Source organism: Barbatula barbatula (genome assembly GCF_947034865.1).
Source record: "Barbatula barbatula genome assembly, chromosome: 21".
In the NCBI taxonomy this organism is placed as follows: domain Eukaryota; kingdom Metazoa; phylum Chordata; class Actinopteri; order Cypriniformes; family Nemacheilidae; genus Barbatula; species Barbatula barbatula.
This window is the reverse complement of record NC_136784.1, coordinates 6,990,611-7,005,106: the sequence shown is the minus strand read 5'-3', so window position 1 is coordinate 7,005,106 and position 14,496 is coordinate 6,990,611. Positions and strand designations below refer to the sequence as shown.

At 38.3% G+C, this 14,496-nt stretch overlaps 1 protein-coding gene across 4 annotated transcripts in view; it reads right to left on the bottom strand.

The window, feature by feature from the left end:
• The window catches only part of samd12 (sterile alpha motif domain containing 12), a 68,786-nt gene that overhangs the window by 29,800 nt on the left and 24,490 nt on the right, over positions 1-14,496 (bottom strand). For 2 of the 4 annotated variants that reach the window (XM_079485375.1, XM_079485373.1), the window contains exon 4: positions 12,454-12,594. In XM_079485375.1, the coding sequence (XP_079341501.1) occupies positions 12,454-12,594 (141 nt within the window). Of the gene's footprint in view, positions 1-12,021; positions 12,595-14,496 lie in introns of those variants that run through there. The other 2 variants (XM_079485374.1, XM_079485372.1) reach the window with 1 other exon arrangement.

The following is a 14,496-nucleotide window of genomic DNA, read 5'->3' as shown; positions in this document are numbered from 1 at the left end:
CTACTAAACGCGACTGGAGGCGGGCTAATGATCAATCTATCACAGCTTTATTGGCACACCATTGGTTGAAACGAGGCGCCATCTGTGTTCTTCCGTCTGGCTTCTGTCAGAACAGGTGACGGCTGCATCGCTCCTTCTGGTTCTCATCGTCTTGCTCTCAGCCTGAATCTAACATATCAACGCTAATAGGCCCGTAAAGTATGAGCGTCTCTTGCCATGGTTAGCCCACGCTCAGTTTGGACAGATCACTCGACGAGGAAACATCTGAGGTGGAAAGAGGATGCAGAAAACTTGTTGTCTTCTCCGCTCACGCACGGCCGGTTGTTGCTGTTTTTTATTATCAGGAAATCAAACAGGATAAGAGGGAGGCGGGCGATTAATACGGCTAATTACATTAGATGGGGATGATGACAATATGAAGTGATGCTGTTTAATTTCTTATAACGTTGGATGTGGGAAATAACTTCGACATACTTATAGTACATACTACTTTAAAGTGAACGTTTTTTATCTGTGGGTGCGGATATGTTCGTGACATATTTCACTCCCATCAGGCCTGTTTCCCAAACAAAAATGTATATTGTCAAAAAGGATGTCAGACGCCAGCAGGTGAATGGAGCAAACAGAACGCAGCATTAGAAGAAGGTGACCGCTCACACGTGTGCATATAGAGCAGAAACACAAAGACTTCATGTATCAAAGCACTGTAGAAGATCAACCAAACAGAATATCATAAAGGGGCCTTTCAACCAAGGGACTTTAATCTTCTCACAATGTTACCATCAAACTGAAAGTACGTGTCATAAAGGGGCCCAGGGGCTTAATAACTACCCCTGTGAAGAGTGTAAATCTTTAATAGGGGGCAAACTAAGCCTGCAGCTACTCTGATACATACACTCCAATCTACTCGCATAGAGGAGTATGTGCGGGGCACAAACAACTTGACATTTACACACAAAAGGTACCACAGTGCATCGGTACTTACAAATAAGTCTCATCAGTAGCCATCCTTTAGGCAGTCTTTGTCTGTAAATATTTATATTCTGATTTCTATCAAGTTAAACCAACTGGGTATGTGCGATTCGGTGAGGTTCTGACACGCTGCGGCTGATGTAAGCAAGCGCTCATATAAATTTGATCACAGCTGGGACTTATTGCACATTTACACAGAGGCTCTTTTGAGAAAAAGCAAAGAAGCAAAAAGATGGAGTACAACACTGTTTAAAGGCATACTTCAGGCAAGAAACAAAATTTTCCCATGTTTTACTCACTCTTAAGGCATCTTAACTGAATAGGACTTTCTTCTTGAAGAATAATGCAGTCAAAGTTATAATACCATGTATCATTTTACTTCCAAGCGGTAGAGTGGGAGTGAATGGTGGTAGATTTTTTGAAGCTCCAAAAAGTGCATACATCGATCAAAGAACTGCTCGACACAGCTCCTTGGTCTTGACAAAGGTCTTTTGAATTGACGAAAGCTCCTGCGCAGAGGAGACGGCATCCTATAAGAAACAAAATTTACCGTTCGTCACCGGAACTTACGACAAGCCTCAGGAAAAGCCTTGCCAGAAAAACAAGCCTCAGGTTCACGTGCAGCAGAGGGATAACGGAAGCTAGACATTAACGTTTATAGCGCTGTCAATATGGATATTTCTCTTAAACAAACACATTGATTCTCTTCAGAAGACCTTTGTTAAGACCACGGAGCCGTGTCGAAAAAATGTACCACCATTCACTCCTATTCTACCGCTCGGAAGGAAAATGATACGCGGTATTATAACTTCGACTGCATTATTCTCCAAGAAGAAAGTCATATTCAGTCAGGATGCCTTGAGGTCGAGTTAATCATAGGGAAATTTTGATTCTTGCCTGAAGTATATAATCTAACACTCAACATGACATTATATTTGTAATATGTGCATGAGTTATTGAATATTTTACACATACACATACACATGTACACATATTATATTTTTCACAAAACTATTAAAACATTTCTTTAAATTGAAATCAAATAAAACATCAGCCTAAAATAATGTGGATAATATAAATGAATATTTTATCTTAAAGTGAACAGAAATTTGAACTTCTGAGTTAAAATAAAAAATTTAATACTTATTTTATAATTAACTACAAATAAATAAAAACTGAACTTAAACGGAAATTGAAAGAACCTATTCTTATATAGCAATATAAAATGAATAATAAAATGACAAAAGCTAGTGTTGACAAAATGGCGAAAAATCATCAATTATCATGCAAACTAGAAATATAAAAATATTTTAAAACATTGAAACTGCTAAACAACTGTTCCCTTTATTGACCTCTATGCATGAAAGGGTCAACTTAAAGAGTATTTGCAATACAGAAAGTGAAGTTGGAAAAGAAATTATTCACTAATAAAACATTTTTATTTACGTTAGGTGGAAAAATAGAACTGCTTGTTGACATCACAATGAAATCTTACATGTGCTGATAAATGTATGCAGTGGGTGGAGCAAGTTACCATAGCCCCGCCTTAAAAATCTAAATTTGTGCATGCCTGCAGGCCAGTACTGTCATGACTTACTAATAAGGAAACAAACTAACAGTAATATTTGAAGAATTAACGGATCTTAAAGTTGACTTCAAACAATCTTTGCATTTTTCCCCAACTGCAGACAATCACTTCTCAGCATGTCATCCAGAAAGAGACATTTTGGCAGACAGTTAAATGTATAATAGCATCAATTACAGCTAATGATGGATTGCTGATTAATTTGGAGAATGTAGCAGCAATACTTCAGAGAAAAACGAATGTATTGGTTAAAAAGTAAGTGTGTGTGTTTTGGCAGAGCAGTGCGAAAACGTTCAATAGTGCAGTGAAAAGCAACAATCAGGCTCATTGAAAGACGAGAGGTGGAGACCCTGGGCCGACCGAGAGGAAAAAATTTGGTGTATTTGTCAAATAAACCTTGGGGTGAAAATGTGTCATAATTAAAGTCATTTATCCAGCGAACCCAAACTGATGTTTGTGTGGTTTGGAGAGGTCACTGTTTCACAGGCAGAGCGAGTAGAGCTAAGCTCTTGTGGCATATAGTGCGGTTACTTTTCAGGCGTAGTCTGAAGTGCACTTTGGATGAGATGGTGTACGGGATGTAAAGGTAAATCGTCAAGGCTGAATCTGTCTGTTAAATAAAGAAAGGCAAACCGAGCACCTGCCCGCTGAATCAAACTTCAGACCTTGTAATTCTAGACTGGATTTCAAAGGTTTCCAAAGGGGACTTATTGCACCCTGTCACAGCTAATAAAAGCTGACACAAATCATTAAAGAAAACCTACATTAATACATTTTGATTTCTGAAAGAACTGTGACATACCGTTTTTACTGCGTTCGTCAAAACTCTAGACGTTACTGTATTGCGCAGACCTCACTCACATTGAACTTACATTTTCTATTCATAAATGCATACACATACATGTATACAGCTTTAAGATTATTATTTAGAAGATTTTTATTTACCAATAATTTCAATTACATATAAATGTATTTGTAATGTGTATGTATTTTTCTTGAATATATGCATGTATGTATACGCTTTTATGAATACAAAATGAAAATGCACAGTACACAGACATATATTATGTAAACACAAACTTAAAGGGATATCCGTTATTCCCTCGGCTGCGTGTGAACCAGAGGCTTGTTTTTCCGGCAAATGACAGTGATGAAAGCTCCTGCACAGGGGAGACGGTATACTATTGGAACAAAATGGAAAACACGCCTGCGTCATTAACAGAAAACAAAGCCTCATGTTCATGCGCAGCAGAGGCATAACAAAAGTTAGTATATGGATATTTCTCTTAAACAAATGCATCAATTCGCTTCAGAAGACATTTGTTAAGACCACGTCGAGCAGTTCTTTGATCAATGGACGCACTTCTTTGAGCTTCAAAATGTTCCCCCCATTCACTCCCATTCTACCGCTTGGAAGAAAAATTATACCTCTACGTGGTATTAAAACTCCGACTGCATTATTCTTTGAAAAGAAAGTCATATTCAGTCAGGATGCATTGAGGGTACAACATGGGGAAATTTAGTTTTGCCTATGAAATATCCCTTTAATCGTTTGACAGTCCTAATTGAAATCACATTCAGTTTCTGCTGCTTCATGATGGGTAGCCACAACCATTCTCAAATCTCATTGGTCTAATTGCTTTCATGATTTCTCATTCAACAGCAATACAATTTCCAAATACCCATAACCATTTTAGTCCAAAGCACACTAGTATAATAAGTGTAAGTATAATAACGTCATTTAACAAAAACAGCAGTAAACCACGTTTGTTTTACTTGTCTTTTGACCCTCCAGGTCAACGACGTCTAACATCAAATACTCCGTACCAAAGGGCACTATCAAAACAGAAGCATCAAAGAGCTCCCACAACTCTGACCTGGTCTAAACGCTAAGCAGCAATGAAAAAAAAACTATAAATATCTCATCAACAGCCCTCAGTAGTGCAGGGCAGAGCATGGAACAGCCTTTTCAGCTGTAATGCCCACAATATTGATCTTACTAGTGAGGTCCACGGCCTATTGCTGGGAAAGCAACTGCATGGCAATGGCCAGTGTGTATACGCAGGCTGCAGTGTGTGTTTGTGCGTATGTAAGTGTGAGTGTAGTTCTGAGAGCATCTTGGCGTCGAGCGGCCGGAGAGCTCAGTGGTTTTGCTCTGTTGATGGGCGGGTGCAGACAGTGCGGAACCGGCCCGATGTCTTTTTAATGGCACCGCTGCTCTCTGGAAACCGATGCACGAGACTCCGCACTGTGAAACTCAAACCTCCGACCAGATACATTCGGATTACCAATCCTGCCAGACCTCCAGGGTAAACTGTCCATTTGTCTTAGGTTCATCAGTGTGGAGAGGATTAATAATACGTCAATATTTTGCATAAAAAGGCAAATATGTCTATTCAAATCTGGGCAAAACATGGTCTGGTGCCAGCACATAAGAGAGAGTTTGACTTATAAGCCCAGTGACTGATATACATTTATATACAGACAAAAATAACAATGCTACTTCATATTTAGAAAATAATATGAATATTTTGAATTGATATTAAATATAATACTACTACTACTACTACCACTACTAAAACTAAATGCCAATACTAAAGCTTATATTGCTAATAATAATAATAATAGTTTTTTATGTGACAGAAAAATAAATAAATTATGTTCTTAAAATACCCATTTATAATATTTGTGGCAGTGCAAAAAAAAGTGGAAAACTATGACTATGGTAGAACAATAACTTCAACTTCCAAAGGAACGTTTCTAGATAATCTGCCTGAATTGTCTTAAATCAGTAGCATGAGTAATAACAGTGAAGATCTTAACTTTACCATTGAAAATTTTAACTCTACCTTCTGGGAAACGCTAGACACAGTTGCCCCCTGCATTTAAAGAAGAATAAAAATGGCAGCCTGCCACTGTGGTATAATAAGAAAACTAAATTGAGGTATTTCGTACAGCATGGAAGGATAGTATTTTTAAATACAGGAAAGCCCTAAAACGTCTAGATCCATCATAACCTTGGTTTCTATTTAACACAGTGGTTAAATTAACAAAAAATAAATCGTCTGCGATTTCTGATTCTGTGTATCAGCATAGCAGTGATGAATTTATGAACAAATAAAATCCAAGATATTAGAGAACTAATTATAACTATGCAACCAGAAGTGAAACGCGCTGAACAAACAATGAACTACAGCGACCGTAAGAAGAAATTGCTATTATTTTCTACCTTAGATCACGATGAACTATCAAAATCATTAGATCATCTAAATCCACAACATTTCTGCTAGACCCTATACCTACAAGTCTACTTAAAGAGATGCTTAAAGAGAAATTATAGATTCTCTTCTTAGCATTATTAACTCATCTCTGTCACTATGACATGTGCCTAAAGCATATAAGGTGGCTGTTATAAGGCCCTGTCAGGACTCTGTCCTTCCTGTCTCGAGTTTTCTAGCTCACTGGGCAGAGTCATGACATTGCCCCGTCTTTCGGGTTTTGTTATGTGTGGAGACACGTGGCTTTTGCTGTTACTTGGCGCCATGTGTCTTCCTGTTATGTCTCTCAGCCCCGCCCTCCTGTCTCCCTTAATCTTCTCGTTAGGTTTTCATTCCCATCACCTGCTCTGGAATAAAACCCTAACGAGGGTGAAACACAATCACCTGCTCTGTTATTCACTCTTGTTAGGTTTTCATTCTGATCACCTGTCGCCACTCTCACAATGTAATCACTCCTCGTTAGTGTCTCCCTTTATATAGCACCAGTTTCCCTCTGTTCAGTGTCGGTGCATTGTCTAACGCATGTTTATTTTCAATACTACCTACTGTTTATTGCAAAACATTTGGAAATTGTTTCACAGGTATTGCTCCCCTTTATACCTGTCCTTGTGTTGTTTGCAAGTGTTTTGTTCATGTTTTCCCCATTGTGGGTTTTTTGTTTAATCAAAGTTTTCTCGTTAACCCTTCGTCTGCCTGCATCTGGGTTCTGTCCAAGCCATTCTGTGACAGGCCGCTTGTAAAAAAAAAAAAAAATCGACCCTAGAGAACAAGTTAACTACAGACCTATATCGAATCTACCTTTCATATGTAAAGTTCTTGAAAAAGTAGTCTCAACTCAATTATGTTCCTTCCTCCAAAGGAATGACATCAATAAAGATTCCCAGTCTGGATTTATAGCACATCACAGTACAGAGACTGCTTTGATCAGAGTTCCAAATGATTTGCTTTAGGTGTCTGACCAAGGTTGTATCTCCTTATTGGTGCTGCTAGACCTTAGTGCTACATTCAACACCATTGACCACAAGACGCTCCAACATAGACTCAAAAATGATGTCGGCATTAAGGCAATAGCTTTGAAATGGTTTAGATCTAATTTATCCAACCGTTTTCAATATGTAGCAATAAACAATGAGGTGTCACGCAAATCGCAAGTCCAGTACAGTGTACCGCAGGGCTCAGTCTTAGGGCCTATGCTCTTCGCATTATACATCCTACCTCTAGGAGATATAATAAAGCGACACAGAGTTAGCTTTCACTGTTATGCTGATCCATGCCCAGACCTGACAAAAGCTGAGATGATAGAGCTGGATAAAGAAGGACGCGCGACTTGACACGTCTTTTAGCTGCTATAAGATTATTAATGATAATCTTAAATAATTTTTTTATTTTGCCCTGCCTGCAAGCACTGTCGAGCTTGTGCAGAGGCTGCAGTTTTTGCTAGAGCGGAACTGGAATCCCATGGTTATGTGTGTGTTGGTGAGTGTTGTGTGTGTGTGTCTGTGTCCGTCTTCTGTGTTTTCACCCTTTTTGTTTTGACTTGCATAACCTTATATGTTTTGCTTATAGTCAATATGTTTTCTAGTACAGCTGCTTTGTAACAATTTTAAAAAGTGCTATATAAATAAAGTTGACTTGACTTGAAAACTGAACTCTCTACCTTTATTATCGGGTGTGTTGGTTATATGTTCTGTACGTGTGTGCATCTGCGAGTGCATTTCCCATCCATTCTCATCTCAACCTCTGTAACATCAGCGACATGTACTACATGCTTCATCGGTTCTGCTTCTCCTGTCCTTGAAACACAAACAAGCACACGCATCTCTGTCTTTTTATTAGGTATATGATGCTGCAACAGACCTCTCTCTGACCTCCCGATTCTCAGCCCACAGTGTGCAGCACTGCAAGACGCCGTAAAGAGGAAAGTAAATTGGCAGAGATTTGCCCTGTAGTTCTGATACAAAACACCAAAGTTTGAAGAAGAAATGCAAGTAGGGCACTCATGGTTATTTAAACCTGAAGTGGGTGGTAGTTGGTGAAAACGGGTAAAAACAATAATGAGATCCTCATGATATAAAAAACATGAGATGTTCAGTTTCAATAAAGGCTGTAACATTTGAATGAAAAGGAATGGGTGATCAAAGGAATGAACAAGGTCTATCTTGCTGGCGGTTAGGTTGTGCTGGTCTAAGATGGTCTGCAATCGTAAAGCTAGCTTCGGTTCCAGCTCAAGATAGATTTTTTCAACAGGATCTGACCTTCCTTAAATGTGTACAGCTATTAGTTTGATGAAAACCCATCGGATAGATCTGCCTGATGGCTTTCTGGGCTGCTTACAGAATCTAACATCCTGAAGTGACTCTAAATGCCTGTTTAGCAAATAAAACCGATTTTGCGGGACCTGGATGTCTTCCACTAGATCTTAGCCATCAATATATAAAGATTTGTAAAAATACTTTGTTTGTGAATACGTTCGCTTGTATTGAAAGATAAAAAAACAGTTTGTCGTTTTATTGTTGTATTGATCGTTCTTGCGGGTAAAAGGGAAATAACTCTAACATTAACACTTTTTTGACATGCTTCGAGATGTGAACACTTAGAGAGATTACAATATTTTTAAGTGTTTTTAACATGCCTTTGGAATTTTCTAGTATGATATTCCTTTGAAATGATCTTTTGAAAATGATCTTCCCTTTCTAATGATCCCAAAAACCTTCGCTCAAAATGAGCCGCTAATGCGTAAACACGTCCTGATTGCGGCCCGATTAAACTCTATACTCAAGCAGAACCGAGGACTCTGTGACTGAATCTCAGGAATATTTGAAGGAATTATAGGCAAGTATATTCCTATCCTAGCACGGACTCATTTTTTTCCAGCAAGACTTAATCACATAAAACACAGCTCCAAAAACACATCTTCAGGGATCGTCTAGGAAGGAAATTAAAAAATGAAATTAATCTGACCTTGTGGAGGAGAGGAAGGGTTCCAAGAAGTGCTGTAAAATAATGATAGCAATCTGCACCTCTTCCTACCCAGACCCCATGAGAGAAGACCACTGAGCCTACCCAGAGCACACACACACGGACATTCATAATACACATCTCTCCACCGCTGGCTCTGTGATTTATTAACACAACTGCTGAGATGAGGACTCCAAGACTCAGCAAAATATTCGACACTAAAACACTAATACAGACCCCTCACCACACATATGCCTTTACAACATTACAAGACATTACAGTACGTCAATTTTTTATTGATATTCCAGTATTACACTCAAATAATATAGTGGTCAGTTTCCTAAAATCAATATGCAAAGATATTAAACTCTCATAATTCAGATTACACTGTGTAAAAGCTTTGTGCTTTCTGCACTAAAATCTGATTTGTATTTTCAAGTGATGTCACCCATAAATAATAATCCTCACCCTCATGTGATTTCTTACCTGTATTGTCTTGTTTTATCTGCAGAACACAAAATAAGATATTTTATAGAATGTTGGTAACCTAACAACAGCAGCACCGATTGACTTTGATTTTGTGTCCAAACACCAGAACCCAACATTTGATATTGGTCTCTTCTGTTCTTCAGTTTGATAAATGAGCTTTACTTGGCTGCTATTAAACTTGCCGTCCAACTTTGTAGACGGTACCCATATGACCCCGTCCAGACACCAATATGCAACAATTCCTAATCTGTGCAATAACCTCTATCATTCTCTTTGTGAGGCTTATGTTGTGAACAATCGGCAAGATACAAGAAACTTGGTTGTCTGCAGTAGAGTTAGTCACTCTTTTAGAGCTCCCTGACTTAAGAAAACATCTATTTTTATCAAAGGGTGTCGATGGTTTTTATCTCCCTTGAATTGAAACATCTGATGTAGCCATGGATACAGATATAAAAGCAGCGTGTAAACACTAATGAGAAATTATTATGACCGAATGATTAGAGCTCAGTATTTCTCATTAGACTCAAGGCCCATAAACAATTGTACAACTGCTTTGCGAGCCATCTGTTCTGCTTGTTTGGTATCAATGGGTGGGAGTCATTTTGTATCGATTTGAATTTGGTTCTGGAACTCGCACGGCTGGCAGCAGCCACAACTCTGTTCTCCATCGACAGATAGCCGTCCAATAAACAGAAAATCTTACACGTTTAGTGATGTCCACATGTGCAGTATGAGGTCACTGTTGCCTTATGGGTGCGCTTCAAAACTATCAGTACGCAACCAACCAAAATGCTTATGGAGGAAAAACTAGTAAAAATATCAGTAATTTTGGAAACATTTCTACTTTCTGTTTGGCAGATCAATTTCTTTCATTAGAAAAGGAAAACGTATACAAAATTATTTAAATAAATTTATGAGCAAATAATAAAGAAAAGCAGCCAATAAGCCAATTTTGAAGATGCTAAATATAACATAGTAAAAGCATTTAATATAAATGCAAAACTGTTTTTGCAACATTGAACTCTATAGTTCAAATGAGTTTACTATTATTCTAAAAGGCTCAAAACAACAGAAATAAAGAAAGAGTAAGTGTTTGCAAACCTTTGTACATAATGTAGTTAAACAAAATAATACTTGTATCATAAATGTAAGAGTTTACCAGAAACTCTTGTATCGATAGTTGAATAACAGTTCCTCAATTTCTGCCTCTGCATTCCACAGAAAAAAACACCATATGGCATTAAACCGGCATAAGGCAGAGTAAATAATTACAGAACACCATTTTTCTTCGTTTTTTCCCTTGAAGTCAAATATCTCGACTTTACCATACAAAACAATAAAAGCCATGTGCTGTGTCACGCCTCCGTAAAACAGCATGAAGCCGAAGCAGCGATTTCCACCATATGGACGTCTACGTGGTATACGAACAATGAGTGACTGTTACTGCCCGGTTCACTGTAACTGATAAAGTCTCATGCTAAAGTCATTCCCACTGGTATTCACAGTAGCCAGAATCTAATTATTTTCCCTGCATGCTCCAAAGAGCCCTAAAGGTTAATTATTGTCTGTCTGCATGATACCCTAATGCCAGAGTGCAGTAAAAACTGTTAGTCCCTGCAGACAGAAGCTAATGTCAACCTGCATGTATCCAAACGGCCTTTGTCAGTTTCCCGGTGCATTTACAAGGAGTTCTGAATTTACATCTACTGTTGAGCTAATGTGTGACTATGACACACAGGCCATACACCTGTGTGTACACATGATCATACAGGGATCGTATGAGTTATAGAGATTATTTGAGGAAATGTTCTATGGCATGCTGTCAATTACTCCAGAACGCTACTATAAATTGAGTTTATTTTAAATGCACTGTCTGGGGAAAGGCATTTACAACATTTGGAAGACATTTTTTAAGTGACTTTGAAGATTTTATCAACATGTTTTATGAGAGTGCATTCCCTGGAAATCAAACCCATTCCCTATGCTTAATGCTATGCTCTACCAGTCGAGTAACAAAAAAGTTGTAACATCTTTAAATGTGTTAACATTACAACACATGATGCTTTACTTAGCACTGCTTTGGCCCTGCAGTCAGTTTTGATTGGGAGTCAAACATATTTTTGGGTGGTAATCGACAGCATGCAACAGACGCTTTTGGCTGTTGTATAGAATCTGGATTATTCTTGTAAACTGTCATTTAACCTCAGTCATTTGCTGCGTCCCAGTTCACCTACTTATGCAACGCCCTAAATGTAGCTTCTGTTTAGTGCGCAACAAAACAGTATGCACGCATTGGGATGCACTACGTGAAACGGAAGTGGACACTGTTCAGTGTCACAACGTCATCTAGGCATCAGTCACAAACATTAAATAAATCCTTAAATGTAAAGAAGAGCTGGATTTTATTCATTTTATCTTATGTAATGTTTACTGTTCTCACATAATTCCGTAAAGAATCACTTATTTTATTTAACAATGCAGTAAAGCGTTACTAAATTCAATCGAGTTGCGCATGGGTAAAATCAGCCGTGTGAGTGTTCATGGAATAAACAATTTGAATTCTTACCGGAAACAGTCGACCATTCGGGAATTAATTCTAATTTTGAATACTATTTAGACAGATATACTAGTGTGATAGTAGGAAATTGGGACGCAGGGATTGTCCTTTTTTTACTCAGGATCCAGAGCTAAATGCTACCAGCGGCTTTAAGTTTGTCAGGCCCGCAATTCATTTTTTTTGTCTTGACAGTGGCTGAATGCTGCAACGTTGACATTTGCGTTTTCATCCAGAAGTATTGTTCATCACTGCACCGTTTGCAAGCGCTGGAGAATTAAAGCTCCTGTCTGCATCAGCGTGCTGTCTGTTCCCGTGCGCGTAAGCATGCGGGGAAATCGCTTAATTTAGTCTGTATGTCAGGCGAAGATGATGAGAAACGGTGGTGGCAGCTGCGGCCTTTACCAACAATACTTTCTCTTTCTATTCCTCTGCCTCTTTCAGGGAATGCTTACTTAAGAGACAGGAAACTCAGAAATAGTGCAGTGTACCTCTTTCACTCCCTGCTTTAAAAGACCACAATAATAATCCAACAACTGACAAGCTAATCAGTAATGACCTTCACAAGTATACTAGCACAGGTCTGTGAGTGTGTGTCTGTGTGTGTGTGGTTGTACCTTGCGTTAGCAGCTGCAGGGTCCGGACTTCTTCTCTGACGCGGAGTTGAAGCACCTGCTGTAGGATGAACTGCCTCTGACTCTCCTGCATGATGCCCATCCGCTCCAACTTTTTGTCTGTGAGTCTCATCAGAGCCCGACCTGCACACATATACACGTCCATGAAATTAGAAATTAGACCGTTATGAATAATAAAACTTCACGTGCATAAATCAAAACTGTTCTTGTCATTTTTAAAAGGCTATTATCAAGCCCCCTGTGTAAAGCCGGATCCAGTCTTGTTATGACCTACATTACAAGAATCTAATGAGAATATATCGTGATTAGCAAAACGAAATATACTGTAATCTCTTCTTTCAGCTAAAAATATGGTCAAGGTCAGATGAAGTTCAACGTAATTTTTAATAATTTTCACCCCTCAGATTTCTACTGATGAGAGTCATAATACTGCCCATCAATGCCCAGCTTAACAACTGCCATTTGCGCTGGAGTTAAAGCCATTGTCCCATCTCACGCTGTGCTTTGAGGTACTGACGCAGAAACTCATTTACGCTGCGATGGAAATTAATAATTTGGTTGTTTTTCGTGTGAGATACCAAACGTGATGGCATTATCTGGTGGAGATGAGGGTATTCAGATGCACAATTCAACAGACTTTAAGGTGATTATGTTGCATTATGGGCGCAGATGTTTATCTCCTGTCACTCGCTCACATGCTCCCTTAATGGTCAAAGCTCAGCATGAGAAGGAAAGCCACATAGAGCTAAGAAAACCCTCTAAAAGCCGGTCAAACCAATGATTTAACAGACCTAAACCACAGAAGAACATTTAATTAAATTAAGAGGACACTGAGAAACAAACAGGGAAAATTAAATGCCACTGTTTATTAAAAAACAGCAGGGGAGATTGTAAAAAGCCAGTAAAATGATGATAATGGCCAGGACAAAAAAGGCAATGCTGTAAAAAACATCTGTTAGAATAGTAATGCAGGGTTTTAAAAGGGTTTAAAATAAAAGAAACAAATCTATTATCTGGTGTTATTCTGTGATTATTTACTCTAGTCACACAAGTAAGGAATAACATAAGGATTTAATGATGCCAGATGCATTTTTACAACATTGACTTTCATTGCATGGACACAACACCATTTGTCTTTAGTGTTAAACAGGACAAGAGAGTCACATGAACAACATGAGGGTAAATAAACAATGACAGAATTTGTATATTTCTGTGAACTATCACTTTAAAGGGATACTCCACCCAAAAAGGAATCAGAAATTAAAGTCGTTCCAAACCTGTATACATGTATTTGTTCTGCTGAACACAAAGATAGATATTTGGCAACAGACAGTTCTGGGACATCATTGACTACCATAGTAGGAAATAGTTTATGGTCGAAGAGGGCCCAAAACGAAATTCTTTAAAAAATCAGATTTTGTGTGTAACAGAATTTTTTTTTTCTACTATGATAGTCAATATCTTCAATGTTAGTTGCTAACATTTTTCCAAATATCTTTCTTTGTGTTTATCAGAACAAAGACATTTAAACAGGTTTGGAACAACTTGAGGGTGAGTAAATGATGACAGAATTTCAATTTTTGGGTGAACTATCACTTTAAGACAAAACAAGACCAAGATTCTGATAAAGAAAATGATCTCTGAAGCCAAAAACTTTTTTGTACGGAATTAAATAAATGAAATAATTCAGAACAACAAAGCAACAGACAGATGGAAAAAAGCCTCATACTGTATCCCATTTGATGTCATCTATATACTGTATATTTTAAATAGAGTATCTGGCCACCACGAGCACAGATGGGGCGTCTTTAGTCATGGAACATTAGAGGCAGAAAATTGCAGTATGTATGAGGCGTGTAGGCTGAGGTGATCAGGGTAAGGTATTTTAGTACGTTGGTAAAGTTCCAAACTACCCCTTCATTTGGCAGCGCTTGGCTGAAACGCCTCAATGAGGAACAGAAACTCAGCATGCATTCATCCTGAATCACAGCCACGAGTATCTCGCTGAGAACATGAGTCAAAGTC